The sequence below is a fragment of the Electrophorus electricus genome, chromosome 3 (assembly GCF_013358815.1).
Source record: "Electrophorus electricus isolate fEleEle1 chromosome 3, fEleEle1.pri, whole genome shotgun sequence".
Classification (NCBI taxonomy): domain Eukaryota; kingdom Metazoa; phylum Chordata; class Actinopteri; order Gymnotiformes; family Gymnotidae; genus Electrophorus; species Electrophorus electricus.
The window spans coordinates 11,506,752-11,528,754 of record NC_049537.1 but is presented as its reverse complement, the minus strand read 5'-3'; the positions used below and the strand labels follow the sequence as shown (position 1 = coordinate 11,528,754).

The 22,003-nt window shown below is 42.5% G+C and overlaps 1 protein-coding gene across 1 annotated transcript in view; it reads right to left on the bottom strand.

Annotated features, from left to right (window-relative positions):
• Positions 1 to 22,003, bottom strand: part of LOC113585572 (membrane-associated guanylate kinase, WW and PDZ domain-containing protein 3) — an 82,280-nt gene that overhangs the window by 7,107 nt on the left and 53,170 nt on the right. Inside the window, exons 2-11 of the mRNA XM_035524432.1 lie at positions 20,316 to 20,432; positions 16,301 to 16,420; positions 12,257 to 12,463; positions 10,085 to 10,304; positions 8,598 to 8,677; positions 5,957 to 6,014; positions 5,698 to 5,810; positions 3,152 to 3,346; positions 2,089 to 2,619; positions 304 to 335 (exon numbers count right to left, since the gene is read on the bottom strand). Of these exons, the coding sequence (XP_035380325.1) occupies positions 304 to 335; positions 2,089 to 2,619; positions 3,152 to 3,346; positions 5,698 to 5,810; positions 5,957 to 6,014; positions 8,598 to 8,677; positions 10,085 to 10,304; positions 12,257 to 12,463; positions 16,301 to 16,420; positions 20,316 to 20,432 (1,673 nt within the window). The remainder of the gene's footprint in view (positions 1 to 303; positions 336 to 2,088; positions 2,620 to 3,151; positions 3,347 to 5,697; positions 5,811 to 5,956; positions 6,015 to 8,597; positions 8,678 to 10,084; positions 10,305 to 12,256; positions 12,464 to 16,300; positions 16,421 to 20,315; positions 20,433 to 22,003) is intronic.

Sequence of the window (22,003 nt, the reverse complement as noted above, 5' to 3'; positions counted from 1 at the left end):
CAAATCAACAAAGTGCAGTGACAATGACATTTAAAACAATATTCTCTACTTAATTCAACGAAGACAAAGAAACTCTTGGTAAAGAGGCCCCACTCAACAATAGATGCCAGTTCACATTGGATTCAAATTTATAAATTCTTGTCCAAGTTGAGGCTAAAGCTCTATTTGCATTGGTAACAGAAAAGAACAAGAATGCAGGAACAGGCACACTAACAAACACACTGTCTGTCTAGAAAACCATGCACCATGGTAACAACGACAGCCTTGAAATAGCCAGATTTAAACATTTACTATCATACTCACTGGTCTTAAACTCTTCACTGGGGAAGTGTGACCTAAAGGTAAAAATAGGAAAAGAAGAAAAAGGAATTTAAAAAAGATACTTTGGTACCTTATTTGTCATAAAAACGCCAATAACCCAAGTATACATAGAAAAAAAAAGAAACCTTTCATATTACCAGCTCTGATTTATCTAACTACATATTCACAAGATACCCAGAGCTTTAGCTCCTAGTGAAACAAATTGGAGGTAAGACTTAAACATCAGACAGCTGAGCTGAAAGGCATATATCATCTAAGAGCTATTAAAGATGGATAGGAGAAGTGTGCCTGAACAGGAACGAGACATGGAGAGAGCGGGAGCAGGAGGGATCCTGAAAGAGCAGATCCATGCACAACATCCTAATAACTGAAGGACACCTCCATCCTTCAACGCCCCACATTAACCGCCCAACTCCCAACCCCTCCACCACCCCACATTACATTACCCGTCCAACTGCTTACCCCTCCCACCACCACACATTACCTTACCCACCCAACTCACCCCCAAACATTACGTTACCCACACAACTCCTCACCCCTCCCACTACCACACATTATATTACCCACTCATCTCCCAACCCCCTGACTACATCACATTACATTACCCACCCAGCGCCCTCCAGGCCTGATTGGTGTGACTGTCACACATGGAACACTCTCTTACTCTCCCTTTCTCTCTCTCTCCTTCAGTTTCTCCCTCCTTCTCTCTCCTCTGTCCCTTTCTCTGTCTCACCTGCTGAATTAAAAGTCAAAACAAGCTTGACTTATTCTCTCCTTCTTTCTCTCTCTCTCTGTTTGAATGAAAGAGCAAAGGGTAGTAACTGAAGCTGGGTTCTGTGGTGAGTCAACCTCCACCCTCTTTTTCTCCAAGTCCTTTTTCTTTTAGTCCTCTTTTTTTTCATCCTCTCTCTCTTCTTTTGGTCTTTCTTACTGCCCTTCCACACTCTCTTCTTTCACATTCTCTCTCCCCTGCAGCTCATTATCCCACTTTCATAGACTTGTGGTAATTCGCTACTGATCAAAGCCTGTGTGCAGGGTTTCAGGAGCAGCTAACGATAACAGAGATGCCCCCGAGGAAACACACTGCAAAAGCTGGTTAGCAGTCCAGCGATGCGTCCTACTGCTGAGATTTTGGGTTTGAGCCCTATCTGTGCTACGTGTCACCCATGGTTTGGTGTCCTTAAGGATCTACCTGACTGGCTTCCCACTGTAACGGAAGGCCAGCAAAGTGACTTTTTCTTCAAGCTGCATTGTATGCCATCTGGCCAGACGTCTGCACAGACATGCAGCAGACAGCAGCACTTAATGCTCTCCAAATGCTGTTTTCAATGACTGGAACAATGAAAACAGCAGTCCAGGGGTTTTGGTCATTATCCTCTGTGCTCTAAGATTTAGCATGCATAAGTGGGACCCTGCCTTCACAGCAGAGAGAGAGTGTACTGCCCGACTATGTCTGACAGAGGGGTGCTTAGCAGGAGCAAGGAGATAGCATTACATAAAAACAGTGCAAGGAAACTGGAGAGAATGAAACAAAATCAGAGAGGAATGTCTCGAATTAGTGGAATAGCATGCAATGGCATACAAACACACCCATGTGCACAGACACAAGCATACATAAATGATGAACACGTTTTTTCCATTACATCATATACCCTGTGCTACTCTATGACAGACCTTTTTTCTGTTTTCTCATTTTATCTTCCTCCCGTCCACTTTCTCTTTCTTCATCCCCCTCTCTCCCTAATTCTCCTCCCTCTACTGACTCACCTCCTCTGAGCACCAGTAAGTTGACCTCGCTCCCCACGGGCAGCTCCTTCAGGAGATCCACCACCTGTGCGTGACTGAGCGCCTGTACGTTGCACCGGTTCACCTCCTTGATGACATCACCCTTGAGCAGGCCGCGGCACCACTGCGCGTCCAGGATCATCTTCACCTTCTGGCCAAGCGGGCAGTCGGCGATGGCGAAGCCAAAGCCACCGGGGCCCTTCACCAGCGGCACGCTCACCAGCTCGGGCTGCAGCATGCCACCCTCAGCGGGGCCGGCCTCCTCAGGGGTGCCGTAGCGTGTGGCCCGCGGGGAGCCATGCGCCGCCTCCCCCTGCACTACCGGAGGGGGTGGGGGCAGTGGCGGCGGCGGGAGCTCCTCCCCATCCGTGTCCACGTCCACCGGCAAAGTGTAGCCCCGGCAAAGGACCATGTCCACGTACTGGTTCACGGGGATGCACTGGAACATGTGCACCACTTCAGCATGTGTGTTACCCAGGACCAGCATGCCATTGATCTCCACGATCACATCACCTGAGACAGGGGAACAAACGTCCGCTGAGAAAGAGCGACTGAGCAGAGTAGAGGGAAGGAGCAGAGATCTGGCACTTTATACATATATCACATATTTCCTGTACTGTAAGGGGATGTTGGTGTCAAAATAGTGCCAAATTTTGCAGTCTGCTATTGCTCTGACAGTGCACACTTCATTACAAGTCTACCCTGGAGAGCACTGTGGTGCTGCTCTCAAAATAAACCTAGATGCTAAAAGCTAAAAGCCAAAGGCTAGAGAACCAGAGAATGCCAATACCCTTGTGTTGCTATAACATCTGCAGTGTTGAATCAGTCCTTACAGTGTTCACATTGGTCCACATGGATTTACTCAGATCCTGATGGGGCTTTGTGACTTCTGTTAGTACCACAATGGGGCATGGAGACTTCTATACAAAGCACTGCAGTGCTAAACTGAGGCTGTGCCATTGGTATTGCTAGCTTGTCCCAGCAGGTGAATGAGTGCCATGGACACAGACATGCTCTTGTCTACCGGGCCAGCGCTGAAGCTCACCAGAGGTCATCTTGTTGTCCTGTGCGGCTGGACCGTCCGCCAGGACGTTCTTCACCTGCAGGAACTCGTCAGGCCTGTCGCCGCCGATGATGGTGAAGCCGAAGCCCTGGACTCCCTTCCGCAGGGCAGTGTGGTACAGCTCGCCCTTCAGCTGGGTGGGGTCACGGGTGAAGCCCAGACTAACCCCCTCAGCACCTGTGGGGAGTGTGAAGAGAGAAGGGAAGCGGAGGAGGCAGGAGTTTTTGACAGAGATAATTCAGTATAGCCCTTTGTACTTGATTCAGTATTCAGTAAAGAATACATGAGTTTTGACAAAACTTTTTACCCAGTGATGTTTAATAGGGATCCATAAAAAAAGAGAAAGAGACAGTGTGAGAAACAGTGAGAAAGACAGTTAGAGAGATAGAGAGATGGTGTGAGTGACAGTGATAGTGAGAGTGAGAGACAGAGTGACATTTTTCCAAAACTTCTGTGTGCTTATGGTATCTTGCTTATGCTTGACTGACACATCATTAAACATATAAAGCATTTCTTCCCATGGGGATAATAAACAGATCCATTATAATACTTCCTTTCATGGCACTGCAATTGAAAGTATTCATTACTCAGTCCCAAACAATTATCCTAAATCCCATAATTCCTAGAGATTACACATATTTTACTGCTCATGTTATCTGATATCCTTCAAATAATCCTTCTTGAAACATCAAGGTCACAGATCCTTTTTACATTAAGATTTCAGTGAAACATACACATACACACAAATATTTTGATACCTTTTCAAGTTATATGGTCATACATTTGTCACATTTGTATTAAAAACATGTAACTCTCTGTATGTATGTAAGAACATAATGGAATATTTTGCATCCAGAATCCTAAAATAACCCTTAACACCCACCCCCCCCCCCCCCACACACACACGCACACACACATACACACACAAAAAGCTCTTTAACAGTAGGCTAATTAGTGCTCTGTCAGTACTAGTTGTTTATCAAACCTGAGCAAATTAGGTATGCATGTGTACTCAAACTATCACTGTCTACTACCTTTCCTAAGCAAGAGATGGCAATGTAGTCAAATCACATGACCAAAATACTACAATGTTTTGTCATCTTCTGCACTGAAGAGACATAAGGCCAAATGAGTTGAGCTGAGGTACAAGTGTGTGTGTGTGTGTGTATGTGTGTGTGTGTGTGTGTGTGTGTGTGTGTGTGTGTGTGTGTGTGTGTGTGTGTGTGTGTGTGTGTGTGTGTGTGTGTGTGTGTGTGTGTCTCTACCGGACAAATGCTGCCTTAATAACTGCTGTAGGTCTCTGCAGTTTGGAAGAGAAACAAAACTGTCAAAACATATTTTAAAGAAACAAACACGTAAGCACATTTCTTAATGTGCTCTCTCTCTCCCTCTTTCACCTTTATTCTTCACTTCTTCCAAAAATAGTTTAAACACTGAAGGAGAGAAGGAATAACAAAAACATCCTTAATTTGCTGAAATTATCTTTATGTAGCAGAGTATCCAGCACTAAGAGCAGCTGCTGGCTGCTTCATGGGACTGAATGGCCCATGAAGGTGGGGTTTTGTTACGGAACCCAGATGATTAAATGGAGGCTGGGTTGTTTATTTTCACCCTTTTCCCATAATGTCACAATGCGAGATTTGTTTCCTTCACCATGTGAAAGGAAAAGTCAAAATTCCAGTGTGACAATAGCAGAAGTGCACCGAAACTATGAACAATGATGAACAAAGCCCAAGCTCACTGCTTGAATAGACGAGTGTGTTTTTCAACAGCATGCAGTGAGTAAGAGCTCTGTCTGTCTATGAACAATGTCTCAGACAAGTGGAAATGAAGTGGAGGATGGAGTTTGAAATACTGAAAGACTAGGGAAGAGACTACATTTTACGTGTGTGCGTGTGTATGTGTGCGTGTGTGTGTGTGTGTGTGTGTGTGTGTGTGTGTGTGTGTGCGTGTGTGTGTGTGTGTGTGTGGGCAGACATGCGAATTGGTGTGGAGGAAAAGAATTAAAGGAGGAAAGGTTACATGAGGCTGGTCATATCTGTCTAATTTTTTCTTTTATATCTCCATGTCTCTTTCTCTCTTTCTCTCTCTCTCTTTCTCTCTCTCTCTCTCTCACACTCACACACACACACACACACACACACAAACATATCTATAATGTATCCAGTCTAATATAAGAATATTTAATTCATATTCTTGAGAGATACAGTGAGAGACAGAGAGAGAAGGAAAGTATGTTTGAAAGCTAGTTAATTAGGAAAGGCAAAATATATAATTTTGCTCACTGAGTTTGAGATTTGAATTAGCTATAGGTACAGTCATCATAATTTTTGCTTAAAGTGATAAACTTTTAAATGGTATACCACTATATATAAATCATTGCATAGACTGTTTAGGTTTTGTGTTTATGTGTAGGTTTGTGATAAATATTACACTATAAACAAACATGATTTACCTGTGATTGACAATGAAACATAAGTCTAAAATAACTGAATTATTTCTACATGCAAGATCATACATGTTTATACCTGGAGCAGGTGCTGCCCCCTTTTGGCTTTGTGCTGCAGCTGCACTTTCCTCTGCATGTTTTCTCTTTGCTTCCAAAACCGGGTTCTCAAATTGAGTTCTTTGGTTTATGTGACTGCACATGAAAAGAAAAACCCAAAGAAGTCGAGGATTATCATATACATGTTATCAAAACCAAAGTCAGCATTCATCTACACACTAACCTTTACCATTTTTCTCATGCTATCACTGTTTATGAGCCAATAGGTGTGTAGTACTTACTCCACATAGTATGTGCCATACTGTGGATCTTCGATCTCCTCCCAGCCATATGGAAGCTCTGGGGAACAGACGCATTGTGTTCCAGCAGACGGTCATGCAAATAGACACAGATACAGTGCAATGCAAATATGCACACCTACATGATCAAGCAATGAATGACAACACACCACTGTTCACTCACACTGCTGCATTCCTGCCTTTAATTATAGTTTTGTAGGTTTTAAGAAATTATTGGCTTCAAAGAATAAGGGCTTGAGTTTGTGTGTGTATGTGTGAGTGTGTTTGGGTGTCTGCATGTGAGTCTGCATGTGAGCGTTTGTGTAAATGTGTGTGCATTTTTGTGCCTATGTTCTATGTATGGTCTGATGTAAATGTTATGCCCTGATGAACTAATGAAGAGGAAAGGAGCTGTTAATGCTAGACAGTGCTCTATACTCTCTCTTACACACACACACACACACACACACACACACACACACACATATAAACCTTTTGCAAAGTTAATAAGGATGCTGGCTAAGTTTTCCAAATGACCTTAATTTCCATTAAGAGACACGCATACATACATGTGCGCACTGACACACATGCACATTTACCCACATCGTAATGTCTCTTTGTGTGTATTTAGTTTTTGTTTGTTTTTTTTGTGGGGAGAGGGCAGGTGTTGTTTAGAGTTGCAGGCTGGGTATAGTAGGAGGACACCATATGCTAGGGGGTCTTCACAGCATGTGCACAGCATTATGAAATCCACAAGCAGTGTACTCTGAGTTTTGCAATGTTGTGACAGAAAATCAAACTGTTAAGTAATGATACTACAAAAGTATGGCATTATGACTAGTATGTCATAACATACCATTATGAAAAGTTGATTAAATTCACTTGTGTTCACTTGGAGTACATGCAAGTACATCAAAAAAGTTTTTTTTTTCCTATCACTGATGTAACTGTATGTGTGTGTGTGTGTGTGTGTGTGTGTGTGTGTGTATGTACAGTTGTTTTCAAAATAATAGCGGTGTGTTTAAAAATGTGAGTAAAGCTCAGACTCCTTATAATAGTTTTTTATTTCCATGCATTGGGAACACTACACATTATATTCTAAATCAAAACATGAAGAAAAATGTAGCAATTTTTTAAATTACTTTACAGAAAATGAAGAAAAATGAATATTGGGCTGTGCATGTCTGTATTTTTCTTCACAAACGCAAATATTTACTGTATAAACTGAAAAAATCTTTAGGATTTAGCATTGCTGTGAATCACTAAACTAATATTTAGTTGTATAACCCCTGTTTCTGAGAACTGCTTCACATCTGTATTGCATGGAGTTGACCAATTTCTGGAACCTGTGAACAGGTATTCCAGCCCAGGATGATCTGACAACTTTCCACAATTCCTCTGCATTTCTTGGTTTTGCCTCAGAAACAGCATTTTTGATGTCCCCCCACAAGTTTTCTATTGGATTAAGGTCTGGGGATTGGGCTGGCCACATAATTTTAATTTTGTTGGTCTGGAACCAAGATGCTGCTCACTTACTAGTGTGTTTGGGGTCGTTATCTTGTTGAAACACCCATTTCAAGGGCATTTCCTCTTCAGCATAAGGCAACATGACCTCTTCAGGTATTTTGATATTTGCAAACTGATCCATGATCCCTGGTATGAGATAAATAGGCCCGACACCATAGTAAGAGAAACATCCCCATATCATGATGCTTGCGCCACCATGCTTCACTGTCTTCAGAGTGTACTGTGGCTTGAATTCAGTGTTTGAGGGTCATCTGACAAACTGTCTGCAGCCCTTGGATCCAAAAAGAACAATCTTACTTTCATCAGTCCACAAAATGTTTCTCCATTTCTCTTTAGGCCAGTTCATGTGTTCTTTTGCAAATTGTAACCTCTTCAGCACGTCTTTTTTTTAACAATGGGACTTTGTGGGGGCTTCTTGCTGATAGATTAGCTTCACACAGGCATCTTCTAATTGTCACAGTGCTCACAGCTAACTTCAAACCGTCTTTGATCACCCTGGAGCTGATCATTGGCTGAGTCTTTGCCATTCTGGCTATTCTTCGATCCATTCGAATGGTAGTCTTCCGTTTTCTTCCACGTTTCTCTGGTTTTGCTTTCCATTTTAAAGTATTGGAGATAATTTTAGCCAAGATCATTTTAGCCTATCATTTTCTGCACTTCTTTATACGTTTTCCCCTCTCTAATCAACGTTTTAATCAAAGTACGCTGTTCTTCTGAACAGTGTCTGAAACAACCCATTTTCCTCAGGTTTTCAGAGAGAAATGCATGTACAACATGTGTTGGCTTCATCCTTAAATAAGGGCCACCTGACTGACATCTGTTTCTTCACAGAATGAATGACCTCACCAATTGAGCTCCACACTGCTATTAATTTGAACAGGCACGTTTCAATTAATTATTCAATTACACAAACTCAGGAGCATGCATATCATGAATGTTGGGTCTGATGGTTTTCTATGACTCCACTACACCTACTGGTAGGTTATATGCCATGTAGTAATATATATATATATATATAATTTAGACCAAAAACAGTGATTGATCTGGTTAGTCATGTTGGACTGCTATTATTTTGAATACAACTGTATGAGAGAGAGAAAGAGAGAGAGAGATTTACCTCCATCTTCACACTTTTCAGGAGGTTTTGCCTTCTTGGCAAGGCGAGGGTCCAGCCATGTTGTAGATTTGCTGTTATGGCTGTTGGACAGAAAGGACAAGGGTGACCCCCTTCACTCCCAATTTTCTCCTTTACTGCTTAGCACAGGTGCACCCACTCCTGGAGACCTGCTACTCTGCAGAGTTTATCTGCAGTGCTTCTTTCCTCCAATGTTCAAATGAAACCATGACTATGACTAACTGGCTCAGGTGTGTCAGGTAAGTGCTGAAAGTAGATTGCAGAGCAGCAAGTCTCCACAGCACAATCTGACCTCCCTCATTTAGCCAAGTCCAAGCAGATGTTATAAATATTCATTAGAACTGAGTATCTTAAATGCTCTCCAAATGACACTGAACTCACTGGCACTGAGATGCCCATAAACAGAAGGGTGACAGGTTAAGCCTCAGTTTCACAGCCAAACATTAAATAGGAAACATTGACTTATACAACGTGCACTTTTACTTTCAGATAAAGTAGCACATTCCTCTGCAGTAGACACAATTCTATCAGTAAAATGAATGTGCTAGATCATGGAATGGTATCATTCAATACCCACATTCTTCAGTTTCACATATTTTTGAAATTGCTTAACATTTGGAAAAAAAAAAAAAACAAAAAAAAAAACAAGTGTCAAGCACTTGAGAATAAACACCTCTGAAGCACACCCACTGAGGTGAGATCTTAACTATTAAATTTGGCTGTCTAGTATTAACATATAAACAATTTGGGATTATGTTGGAAACACTGAAATATTTAATGACCCTGCACACAAGCACACATGCAACACACACACATATACCCAGACACCCCCCCACACACACACACACACAACCTGTCTCACACTTCTTTAAAGAGCATCTAGGCCATGGTGTGAGCTATATTTACTCCTGCTGCTGTCTGCTTTCTTAGAGAAGACAGGATCCCCCCCCAAAACAAAAGCAGTACTGAATAATGGATCTTCATCTGTCCCCGAAACTGTAGAAGATGGCTAGTGTAGGGTGTGACCCAACACTAGAGGAAGAAGCAGACACCAGCTGATTAACACCTATTAGTCTCAGCTAATAAGACCAACGAAAAAACACTATAAAATAATTCTCTCCCCACTCATTACACTGCACTTTTGATATGCTACCGAGGAGTGGAACTTTTGTCAAACTATATACTGTATTTCACAATTATATTACTATCATACCATGCTCATTTCAAAATTCCTCATATAGTGATTGCTCAATATTTGTGTGCTTATCCTACAATGTAAGTGTGTGCAAAGAGATTTAGGAAGTCAGCCAAAAACTGATCTCAGACTTGGATAAATATGCAAATAATAAACAAACAGCAAGAAGTGACAGGAAAGCTTAATAAACATAGAGGGCAAAAGAACTGAGACAGAAACCTCTGGGGGGACAGCAAACTCCTTCACAGCAGACAACCCTCTCACATCTACTCACTCAATGAAATAGACCATTCCAGTTTCAGTGTAGGCCATCTCCCAGTTGAATGGCAGGGGTTCAAGGCTGTCGTCTCTGGGGAGAGAGCTCCAAGTGCGAAGCTCCCCGCCAACTACTCCACCAGACCCACCACCACCTCCTCCTCCACGGACAACACTGCTACTACTGTTGCTCCTCTGGTTGTAGCTGGGCACTGGCTTCCCCCACTCTTCACCTCCCTCTGATAGAGAGAGTGAAAGTGAGAGAGACAGGGAGAGAAGGAGAGAGTGAGAGAGGGATGGATGAGAGTTGACAAAATGCAAAGTGCCACAGAGACAAGGTGGGGCAAGCAATTTGCATGTCAGCACAGAGTGGAAGATGGAAAGCGGGTGGCGACTCTTCTGGTGTTCAGCTGTGTGAAGGGGAAAGGCAGAGACAGGCAGGACTACAGCTCTGCTATTACCCGTGTAGGCCACTTCAGGCAGTTTGTCCATATCTTGTTTTTACTGCGTACTGCATGGATGCGTATGTTTCTGCCCTGTGGTTAAGAGTACAAATAGCTAGGGTGCGATGGAAAGGTATTGTGCTGCATGTCATTTACAAACCACAATAGGAAGCTGCAGCCTCTGGTAACAGTCCCTCAGTGTGCCAGCTCTGTTTGTCTCATTTTGGGGAGAAGCAACGGCCCCCGAAAACAAGAAATCCAGACACAAAAGATGCATTCTGTTGGCCACCATGATTCAAAGTAAGGCCAAAACATCTTCATTCATTTTCTTTCTTTACAAGTGAAGGGATTATTTGCTTCAGCGAATATTCAGAAGCTATTTCCTCTTCATTGGTCTCAGCCAAGGCTGTGACGAGAGCATTTACCACTCCCAACAGCCATACATAAGTATGCAAATGCACTGCCACTCGGCGATTCAGAAATTAATCAATAGCAATACACTTGAGGGCCCAGCCTACCACGGGCCAGACATGCACATTCTGCTTGGTACCATGGCAACAATGCCTACTTTAGAGATACTCTAGTCATCCCCCCCACACTATTTCAATAGATTTCCATTAAGATGACTTCCATTATGATGTCCATTAAGGACTGTGCACAGTACATCAAAGCAGGTCAAGATGTATGTAGGCACACTGCATCTGATTAGAGCTCACTGGCTCTCTGCCCTCCTTTTTCTATAGTGCTCTCTCTCTTTCCCTATCCTTCATCCCCCATGTGTGTCTCTACATATTCCCCTCTGTAAAGCCTGCAAGGGTCAAAAACTAACATTCAACAGCTAAAACAGTCATTACTTGGTAAGGTGTGTATTACCATACATCAGGGTCATGACCTTGGATAATTCACCTTGGGACTATTAGATGTAATACAGCATAAACAACAGTTCTCATGCATACAGTGCATCAGCCATCTGAATAAATATGCCTATATACATAAATATATATTTAGCTACTTAGCAAATGACACACCGTGTGATGTGGCATGCTATGGTACTCAAACCCAAAGCATTTATCCTGCAATAAAAGAAATTAACACACAGACATGTGATTAGTGTTATAAGGTAAAAAAAAAACCAGCTCCTGCTTCAATTTATCAGGACGCTGTCATCCCGCAAGTGCACATGGTTCTGTCAGGGTGCATTGAACAGCCTGCTTTTCAGCAAGAGCAAAAGTTGATGGGAGGAGGATAGCGACCAAGGGCCCACGGTCAGCACCGCCTCCTGCTGTCGCTGACCTCCGACTGTGAGAGGTGTAGTTCTCTGGGGAGCGAGGCAGGAGTAAGGGGAGCTTATCTCTGTCTCGGTGGAACAGAGTAGCAGTGGGGCCGCAGGATGCTGAGGGGCGAGCAAACCTTTCAGAGTGTGTGCCTTTGAGGAGAGAGAGCCCAAGACACTGGCTCATGTGCTGGTGGGTGGTCTCATTCTCTGGGAGTGAAGGGTCCTCAGATGAAGAGCAGCAGTGCTAATGAAATGTAAATTTACACTGCTAAATTAGAGAGGAAATTTAAACCAACTGATCTGTTAAGCACTGCTTGATGAAAAAAAGGTAAGACTTCAAATGGACTGATATTTTTATTGATCCTGATCTCAAAATAGTACCTCTGCTTTTGCACTGTGGCGGTCAAGCAGGTACCTGAAAAATATCAATTTTACCTATGTAATGTACAGACAGACAGACACGCACACATACCTGGAAGGCCGTTTGGCAATGCTGGCCGCTCCTCTTCATCCTCTTCCTCGGGGACAACACTGTCCTTGCGGTCCATCTTGCTGACAGAAGTGGTGCGCTTCCGTTGGACCTCTGTGCCAAACTCTTCCTCAAACAGGACCTGGTCAACCAGGTCGGGCTGAACCACGTTGGGCTCTGCTGGGGGTTTGGGTGTGCCATAGTAGTTGCCTTTCAAAAACAAAGCAATGGTGTCTGATTTAATCATTACTGGAAGAGATTCTTTCATGTGATGTATTTAAAATTTGAATGACACTTAGGTTAGGTTACAAAACCTAACCTAATTTAGGAATTTAAATCATATTTTTCTGTCTAGCTCCACCTGTTTGACTCAGGCACAGTTGAATATGCGATGGGAATGGCCTTAGCTATTTTAAAAGAGACTGCTCAAAGTCCCCTGGTGGGGGCACTGAGGCACTCTCAGAAACACCAGTCATCTTGTAAAAGGCACTGAAGGCATGCCCTCTCTCTCCTACAGTGCTGGGCTTGAACTCTCTCAGCAGACTCAGGAGAGCTCGTTCCCGGCAGTAGCTCATGCTCACTTTGAATCTGAATCACTGGGACTTCTATACTTGGAGAACCGCCAAAGAAGACAAAGTATGCTGAATATTCTACTGTCTCACCTTTAAATGCCACAGAATCTAAACCTCCCAAAATGGCTAGAGCAGCTAGGCGGTTGCACTCAGAACGCACCAGAAGGCCTTATGTAGTATGAGGTTCATTTGGACCATGACGGGGTGTCCCTACAATAAATTGAAATGGGAAGGATAAAGAAGAATAAAGAAAGTTTCATTGTCTCCACTCAGCTCATTTCTTCACAAGGAGCTTAAGGACTGGCAACCCAACTGAACGAGAAGCCCTCTCGTTTGGTGGCACTGTCATAGCAATTACACTCTCCATTGGACTCAGTAATGAACCCCATCTTCCTTGTTTTATTCTAATGCAAAAACATTTCATTAATATTCAGCACCAATAATGGAGTATCCAATCAGTGGGCTATATAATGTGCTTAAATTATTTTCTAATTCACTGGTGTGTGGAGTGTGTGGAGTTTCATTAGTCTCGTAAAATCAGTCTAAATATGATGGGGTCCATTCCAAAGAAAAACATGTATTCAAATCAACTGCTCAACCTTTATAAATTATGAACAGATCAGTTCAAATATTCAAATTAACCATATTTGTTGTGGCTTATATTTGTTTGCTGCTTTCATCCAAAAAGTATTTAAAATTGTTCCTCTTGGTATAATTACTGAATGTGCAGGAAAACAGAAGTTTAAGGTCAAATATTCAATTTTGTTTCCTATATAACAATCCTGGTAATCATCAGTTAGATTGAACCTCCTCCTTTGCATGGTGTACTATAAGAAGCTTAATTAGAAAATCACAGTGGAAGCCACAAGAGGATATGCTTTTAAAACACATGAATTAATTACTGTCTATAACTCCCTTTAGCCCGTTCAGAATATGCCCTGGGATTACGAAGGTTCTGACAGCACAAATCCCTTATTCTGCTCTGACTGATAGCTAGATGAACTCAGAGGCATGAGGAGGTGAATGCCAAGCTCAGGCCCAGGGGCATCACACCTGCCTGCGAACTGTGATTAATCACCAAACAAACTCACTTCTCTGGGTGCAAGTGATGCAGAGGTGTGACCACCACCCAGCGTCAAGGTGCATTTAAGGTGTAATTTGTCAGCACTGATCTAATGGGAGTTGTGCAATCTAACTAAAAAACAGACTGGGCCACTGCAAGCTCTTAATGTTGTTGACATGGCTGATAGACAAGGTAATATTCATGCATAGAATGTAGAATAAGATGATCTAAATAAAGTGAAATGGCACTGAGCACACCACATACTAGTCACACATTGTATGGCATTTAGCTGATGCTTTTATCCAAAGCAACTTACAATTATGAGTGAGTACAACTTGAGGGTTAAGGGCCTTGCTCAGGGGCCCAACAGTGGTGGGGCTTGAAACAGCAACCTTCTGATTACAAGTCAAGTACTTTAACCACTGAGCTACCATGCCATGTACTTGTCATACAGAACATGCCACAGAATGATCACTGATCACGCAATAGACCAGACACAGCAGACACAGTGAACACATTACAGACTGTACACATCGAACACTCAACAGACCAAACAGACTGAACATGCCACAGACCAGACACATTGAACATACCACAGACTGAACACGCAAACGACTGGACACTCTGAGCACACTCCAGAATACTATTACAGAGTTCATGGCTTGACTTAATAGATCATAATTCACAACTGCTCATGATTGTAGACTGCAAATTAACTTATCAGTATGCACCAGCTTGGAATAAGCACCAAGAATTCAATGTTAAATGAGACATTACCAACAGGACTCCTAAATCACTAAAGGAAGATATACTAGGCAGATAAGAATAACAATAGTGAGATCGGAAACACTTAACAATAAGTGCTACCAATATGACACGTTAACAAATGCTTCATAGAAATGCTGTGGTTACCATCAGATTTCAGTGAGCATTGAATCTTTATTGCCCAGTGTCAGCTCCTAATTGGTATAAGCCTTAACTGCACGTCTCTCATTACAGTCATATTAGAGGATGTCTAGAAAGCAGAAAGTGAAAATCAATGTACGCTCTTGATAAAAGAGAATCAGGACACACTAAAACATAATCTTTAAACTTGATCTTAGAATAAACTATAGTGTTAATAATGGATCTCATTTGAAAATCCTTTTCTGGCTTAAGATTCATTCCAGCCATCTCATGTTGCATTTGAAACAAGGTTCACATCTCCAAACAGAAAGGCTAATTCCATTTTAGTTCTGCCAAATGTTCTGATCTTCTAGCCATCAAAAGGCAAGTCCTCAACGGTACCTCAAAAACCAGCCCTTTCATATGAAGGGTGGGTGGGTGTGGGTGTGGGTGTGTGTGTGTGTGTGGCCGTGTGTGTTTGGGCCTGTGTGCATGTATGTGTGCATGTTCTGTGAGCACAGCATCCTCCCCTCTCTGAGCCCGGGCACATATGGGCATGTCTGTCTGACACAGCTGGCCATCCCAGCAGGCTTTCACTGGCACAGTCTTCATCACGCAGGCAACACGGGGCCACATTAACTCCCCTAGCCTAGCGCCTAGCACAGCCAGTCCTCTCTCTGTCTCACACCCCCCGCTATCTCTGTCACACACTCGCGCTCTCTTATTCTCCTTCTTTCGCTCTCTCAGTCTCAGTGTAGAGGTCCAGACACATCAAAAGCGACTCCTTTGCTGTGCATTTTCTTTTTTTTTTTTTCTCATTTAAGCAGATGGGCAGAAGACACAATGACCTCACACCAGAGACGATTGCAAAATTGTGAAGACAACAGACAAGCAAGCCAGTCAAACAGAAGGGCTTAATTTAGCCTTGTGTCTTTTTCACAAAGCTGGTCAGAAATAGAGTGATATAAGGTCTGTCTGTTCTCCAAGCAGGGCTTATTTACTATGACTAAGCCTTTCTCTAGGCCCTGAAGCATATGTGGTGCTGGAAGGTTTGATAGCGTTACAGTGGCTAGATCACCCCATCCTAGGCTCTATAGTAGTTCCCTCTGAAAGCGCCACCAAGCATGTTTGCACCATGTAATCTCACACTCACAAAGTCACCATCTTCTGCTGAAAAACTCTTAAGCTAAATCTATCCCTTAGCTTATCTTAGCTGAGACTAAATGGAACATATCTGAGCTTGCATTTTGCAGTTTTCAGGAAAGTGTATAGAGAGTAAACCTCTAAATACAGAAATTAAATGCTATATTTGGAATGTATATGCAATGTATAGAATTGTATAAATAGAGAATACACTGTTAATTAAGTGTGAAGACAGTAACACTTTAATTATAAGATACAGTAATATTTGCCAATGTAACAATTGTCATTTTCTACAGTGTCTTAAAAATCAATTTACCCCAAACATCACTATTGCACAAAACAAAGTGGATTACCAAAAACTATCCCCTGACACATGCTCCTTACCATCATAGGTTCCACTCTCCAGCAGCAGACCACTCTCTTCCAAGATCCTGAAATCGCTCACACTGATGAAGTTATAATCCACTCCTGGAACTTCCCCCTCTCTTGGCAGCCGGGTAGTACCTTCAAATACAGTGCACTCAGTTACAGAAACGGTACTGCTCTTGGGAGACGTCTCAAATGAACAACTTCTATACGTCTCTTAATATCACTGTTGGGAAAGTTTGTGCATTGATTCAGCCTATTCACAACAGAGTAATTTGATTAACTAATTGAATGAACTGTCAATCTCATTCCAATTAATCTGATTTGTTAAATAGAAAAGAGATCAATCTCAAAATCACTCTTACATGTATGGTGACAATTAGATAAAGAGCCACTGGGGGTTGAATTATAAGTTTGAATCATAACTAGACAACTATAAGTTGTTTGATCCTTCAAATTTTGTTACAGAGCACAAGCAGTGTGTGACAAAGGCATGAAACAAACAAACAAAAAAAACGCTGAGGATGTTTGTTGAAAAGCCTTGAGTTTTGAGTGTAGAATGCTTAGAGAGACAGAGAATGAGAGAGAGCGAGAGAGAGAGAGAGAAAGAGAGAGAGAGAGCGAGAAAGAGCAATAGAGAAAGTGAGAACGCAGGGGGGAAGAGGGGGACGATATAAAGGCAGCTCTGAAATATGCATAATTAGCTAAACTCAGAACAAGAGAATATTACAACAGGGAACATATTGTGTGGTTCAAGTGCTACTCAAGCACAGTCACATTTCTCACCATGTTTCTCACCAAAAAGTATCTTTGTAGCTTTTTTGACCGTGTGATTACACAATATTGGTGCGTCCTCTAAATGACACTACTACAAGCCTGTAAGTGAGTATTTCTTGAGATAAGGTTATGTGAGTTTTTTCTCCAGTTGTAGTGGTTGCCAGTTCCCACCCACTAACCCGACTTCATGTATAGCAGTCGACACCATATAACCTCTCACACACCATCATAGGGCAGCTGAATGCACTGGCAGAAGGCTGCTAACTGCCCAGTGCTGTATATGTTCTAACAGACACCCACAGTTAGTTGGCATTCTTCTGATTCGACAGAGAGAGGGGACCAAGCCATCCTTCCCACCCACACATGGAGCCAAATGTGCCCCCACAAACTATCAGCTGTGGAGGGCTGAAGCATCAAACTGAAGTCCCAGCTGGAGGACACAGCCTTCCCAGCCAGCTGCACCTCTCCAGAGCTCCGTTTCTCAATTTGATCAAACATAGGCTTCACGCTCCAGTTCCAAGATTTCAGAAAAGATACTTTTTAACTTGTCACCTACGCATGAGATTAACATGAAGTTTCCAACTGTGGGAGCTGCTCTTCTGTCTGCATGTAGAATAGGACCCATCAGAACAGAGGTCAGCACAGTTCAGGGGCGTTCCCTGCTCTCATTTATATACCAGTCTGAGTAATTAAGCTAGATCAGGTGTGTGTGAGCAAGGAAGTCAGCTGAGCTGCTTTATACACTCTGGGAGATGTCTTGGAGCTTGGTTGGTTATTTAGCTGCACACAAGAGGCATCCGAAGGTGGCATTTCTTCAGAATAAAAGGCCAAAAATGAGAGCTGACATTTCTCAGCTGTGTTTGTGTGGGAGCTAGAAAATGCCAACAGGCTTCGCTGTCTTCCGAGGTACAGTTACGTTAGATTCTCAATACTGAAATGCAGTCAAATGTCTGGAGAAGAGACTTCAATTTAAGAGTACGAAAATACACAATGAATACATTTGTACTAATTTGTAGGTTAAAACGAGGAGCATATTATTGCCACAAAGGAACAACCTGTACCAGATGCTGCAAATGAAGTTTTCTTCAAACAAAAGGAGAGGAAAGGAATTGAGATGAGAGTAGATAAGGTAAAGTAGGAGTGAAGAGAGGGTGAGTGCTGTTCTCTCTGACCCTCCATCACAGGAGCTTCTGAAAGCTTTTACCAAGTGCCCTGCACCTTCACCAGAGGCACTGCTTTCCAGCTCATTCTCTTTCTTTGCACATTGCCTATAACTCTTTATTTTCTCTCTTTTTTTTTAACCCTCTCATATGTCATCCTCAGCAGGAACAGACTCAGGGCACATGCCTTGGTACAGAAACAGACCAACAGAACAAGAAGCAGAAAGATGAGAGACAGGATAGACTGGAAAGACAGTTTAGACAGAAGCCTGGTCCTGAATGGCGCCCTAAGCCTTGCAGACCTCGTCAAAGTCCAGTTGGTGACGTGGATGACACACGTCAGACCTGTGGTTCACCAGTCCCCAGGAGCGCTTGGTTTAAAAGCATGCATGTAGGACAGGAATATGATGCTGCCTGTGGTTTTCACTGTTGTGCTTGGTTCTGTACCACATGGTTCTGTATGCAGACAGTTTTGAGCTGCTGTTTCAGAAGCAGTTCAGAAGAATTTAATATTCTTACGAATGATTATCACAATGAGTGACAGATCAGACTAAAACATTCTGTTCTCACAGAATTTTGGATAATAGACTGCTATTAAAGGCCATGGTAAGGGTGCATAGAGGGTGCTTTTAAGCAAATCTAAACCCTATGATTGCCAAAATGAGAAATTGGACACCTTTTGTATCCTGGTGTGCTTGCACATGTGTGGACTACAGGGCTGCGAGTGTGCTATTTGGGACTGTGCCATGGTGTTTGAGAGAGAGAGAGAGAGAGAGAGAGAGAGAGAGAGAGAGAGAGAGAGAGAGAGAGAGAGAGAGAGAGAGAGAGAGAGAGAGAGAGGGGGGGGGGGGGGGGGGGGGGGGGTTAGCCATGTACTGAGTGACGGAAGGATAACACCACAGCTGCTTATATTGCTGTCATGGAACCAAGTTTCATCTGATTTCACTGGTGGTCTCCTGGAGATTTGCATTTTGCACACATATCAAAGAATAACACTGTTCTTCATTCTGAGTGTGCAAACATTCACTTGTATCAGTCTAACTTGCGCTACAGTATTCTTAAATAACAACAACATCATCTGACACCATTCTGGTATTCTGATTCCACAATATTTTATAAGACTGAAATACCTTTCATGCCAATTTCAGAAACTAATTCTTGGTCCTGAAAGAACAAGACAATCTTTAAAGTGAGATGTGAGTTCTGTTCTCTCAACACTATCCAAGACGACAGCCTTGACAACAGTAACCAAGAGTCCAATTGTGTACAACTGGCCCTTTAAAGCTTTTAGGCTGGAAAGGATAGTATTGGTCCTCTCTTCTGTCAGTCAGCAGTAGTTGCCAGTGCAGGGCATCCTGCCACCCATACACACAGATTCGAACAACATGCGTTAGGCTTACGTGACTTTAAAAACAGCAGCATGAGACATAGTTTGGAAATATGCAGTGGTTGGCGTTTGACTTCTTGGAGTAAGCACACGCTCACAACAACTAACACTACTGAGAAGAAAAAAAAAATTGCTGGCACGTGGTAAAAAAATAAACATGTATTGGCTATGATTCTGTGGTGTTGAAATAAACAACAGTCTTTGGAGAACTTTGGAAACAATGGAACATTCTTTAAATACAGTTTATATATACAGTGTCATACAAAAAGATTTTTACTAGCGATTTTTGTCATGAATAACCAGGGCGCCTTGCTGTGTCACCCAAAGAAAACATCTAAGGGACAAAAAAAAAAGAGTCCTCTGCCAAATTCAGCCCAGGGTGACAGCTCAAAACCCATTGCTTTTGTAAGCGCTGCACCTCCCTAAACCCCTCATGTTAGCAGCCTCAGTTTTAGACAGTCTGCAGTCTCTGTGGTCAGGCGTTCGCAGAGGAAGGAAGAGCTGAATAATACAGCAGGGTGGTGGAACAGCAGAAAGGAGAAGCAGGAGTTCCACAGATGCCCAACTCCATCATGGCAGGCTTCTACACTCTGACAGCCAAATGAGAGGAGACTTTGGAGATAAAAGAATTGACTGGCAGAGAGACAAGAAGGATGAGTGTGTATGTGTGTGAGTGTGTGTGTTAGTGGTGTGCATGTAGCTGTTATACATGGTATAGTGCGCAGGTAAAGGTTGTCTCGAATGACTTGCTGCAGCTTGTGGTCCAGTGATCCTTTCTGGAACTGCAGGCCGAGGTAATGCCTCAAATCGGTGTTCAGCACTTTCCCTGCAGAGAGAGAGACAGAGACAGAGAAAGAGGGAGAGAACGGAAGGGGTAAGGATCAGAAGACTTGAGTAGGCTCACAGTTCATACCCAGTATCCAGAAGATACCCATGCAATCATAACCAAATAATCCAATTAGCAAAACAACACTCCATATGTAGCAAATTCAGTCCTATCCTAACTGTGGGAGTAAATACTTGTCTCCTGTCTCTCAAAGATGCTGCAGAAAAGGAGACTTGGCTTCTTTTTTAAGGTCATTCAACTGGCTCTTATAAAAAAATTGCTCAAGAGTGACAGCAACTGCACACCACACAAGTCCTTGGTCACAAAAAAACCCCAAAACATCCCACATGTCCCACAGAATTTCAGCAATGTTTGCTCAATACAGTGAGCAAAGTCTTCTTAACCAAGCTAGCAATGCTGACAAAAAGCAAGTGTGAAGTCTAGGAGGGAAGACCCACGTGAAATGAGGACCTCGCATAAATAAGAGTTTGAAAGGCCCTAACTCTTTTCTGCCTTTTCCCGCTGAACAGCTCTAAAGTGCCAACTCTGCCAGAGTTCTCAAAGAGTTGGGCAAAGTGGGCAAAATTGGCAGGGGAAGTTGGCAGGCTTCTGCGAAGGAGAAGGAGCAACACCGTTGAGCAGCTAAGAGAGGGAACGAGGGCGACAGAGAGGAAAAGGAAAAGATGATATGAATGAGTGGGGGGCAGAAAGGGAGTAATAGCAGACAGCGATGAGAAAGAACTGATGAAAGAGAGTAAAAAGCAGAGTGAGAAAGCAGAAAGAACTGGAATCCAACAACACAGAGAGAGAGGATAGAAGAGAAAGCTCTTGGGTGCCTTATTCCTAATCCTCCCCTGCTCTGCAGACTGGCCCCCACGTACAACATAATCCTGCAAACAATACAACATGGCATGCTGGAACTACTGAGCCAAAAAACAAGTGTCATAGCAGATTTAAGTGCTGAATTAACCAGGATCTTATTAAGTGTATAAATCTCTTTTCTTTAACAAGAATGAGACACAAAGACAATACCTTGAAATTAGGTGCACAGTGGTAATATGGGTCCAAATTGTCTTCCTAGATAAAATGAAAACATGCAAAGTAAATGTAAAAAATAAAAAATAAATAAAAAATAAATAAATAAAAAATAAATAAATAATTTTATATATATATATATATATATATATATATATATATATATATATATATATATATATATATATATATATATATATATATATATATAATGGGACTGCAAAATCCCACAGATATATATATATATATATATCTCTGTGGGATTTTGCAATTATGTTACATTTGGAATTCATTTAAATAATTAGGTAAAACAGAAGAGGAATGCAAATGGCCAGTTATTTTACACTTAGGATGAAAGATTAGGTGTACATGCATCCTCCCACCCCCCCAAACACAAAACACACACTCACACACACACAAACGCTCCTCTCTCACCTGGGTGTGTAACAGCTCTAAGAGCAGCTGCGAGCTGACTCATTTAAGACCAGGACAGACAGGGAGCGTAGAGAGGAATCAAGGTGAGAAATTTGCACTGA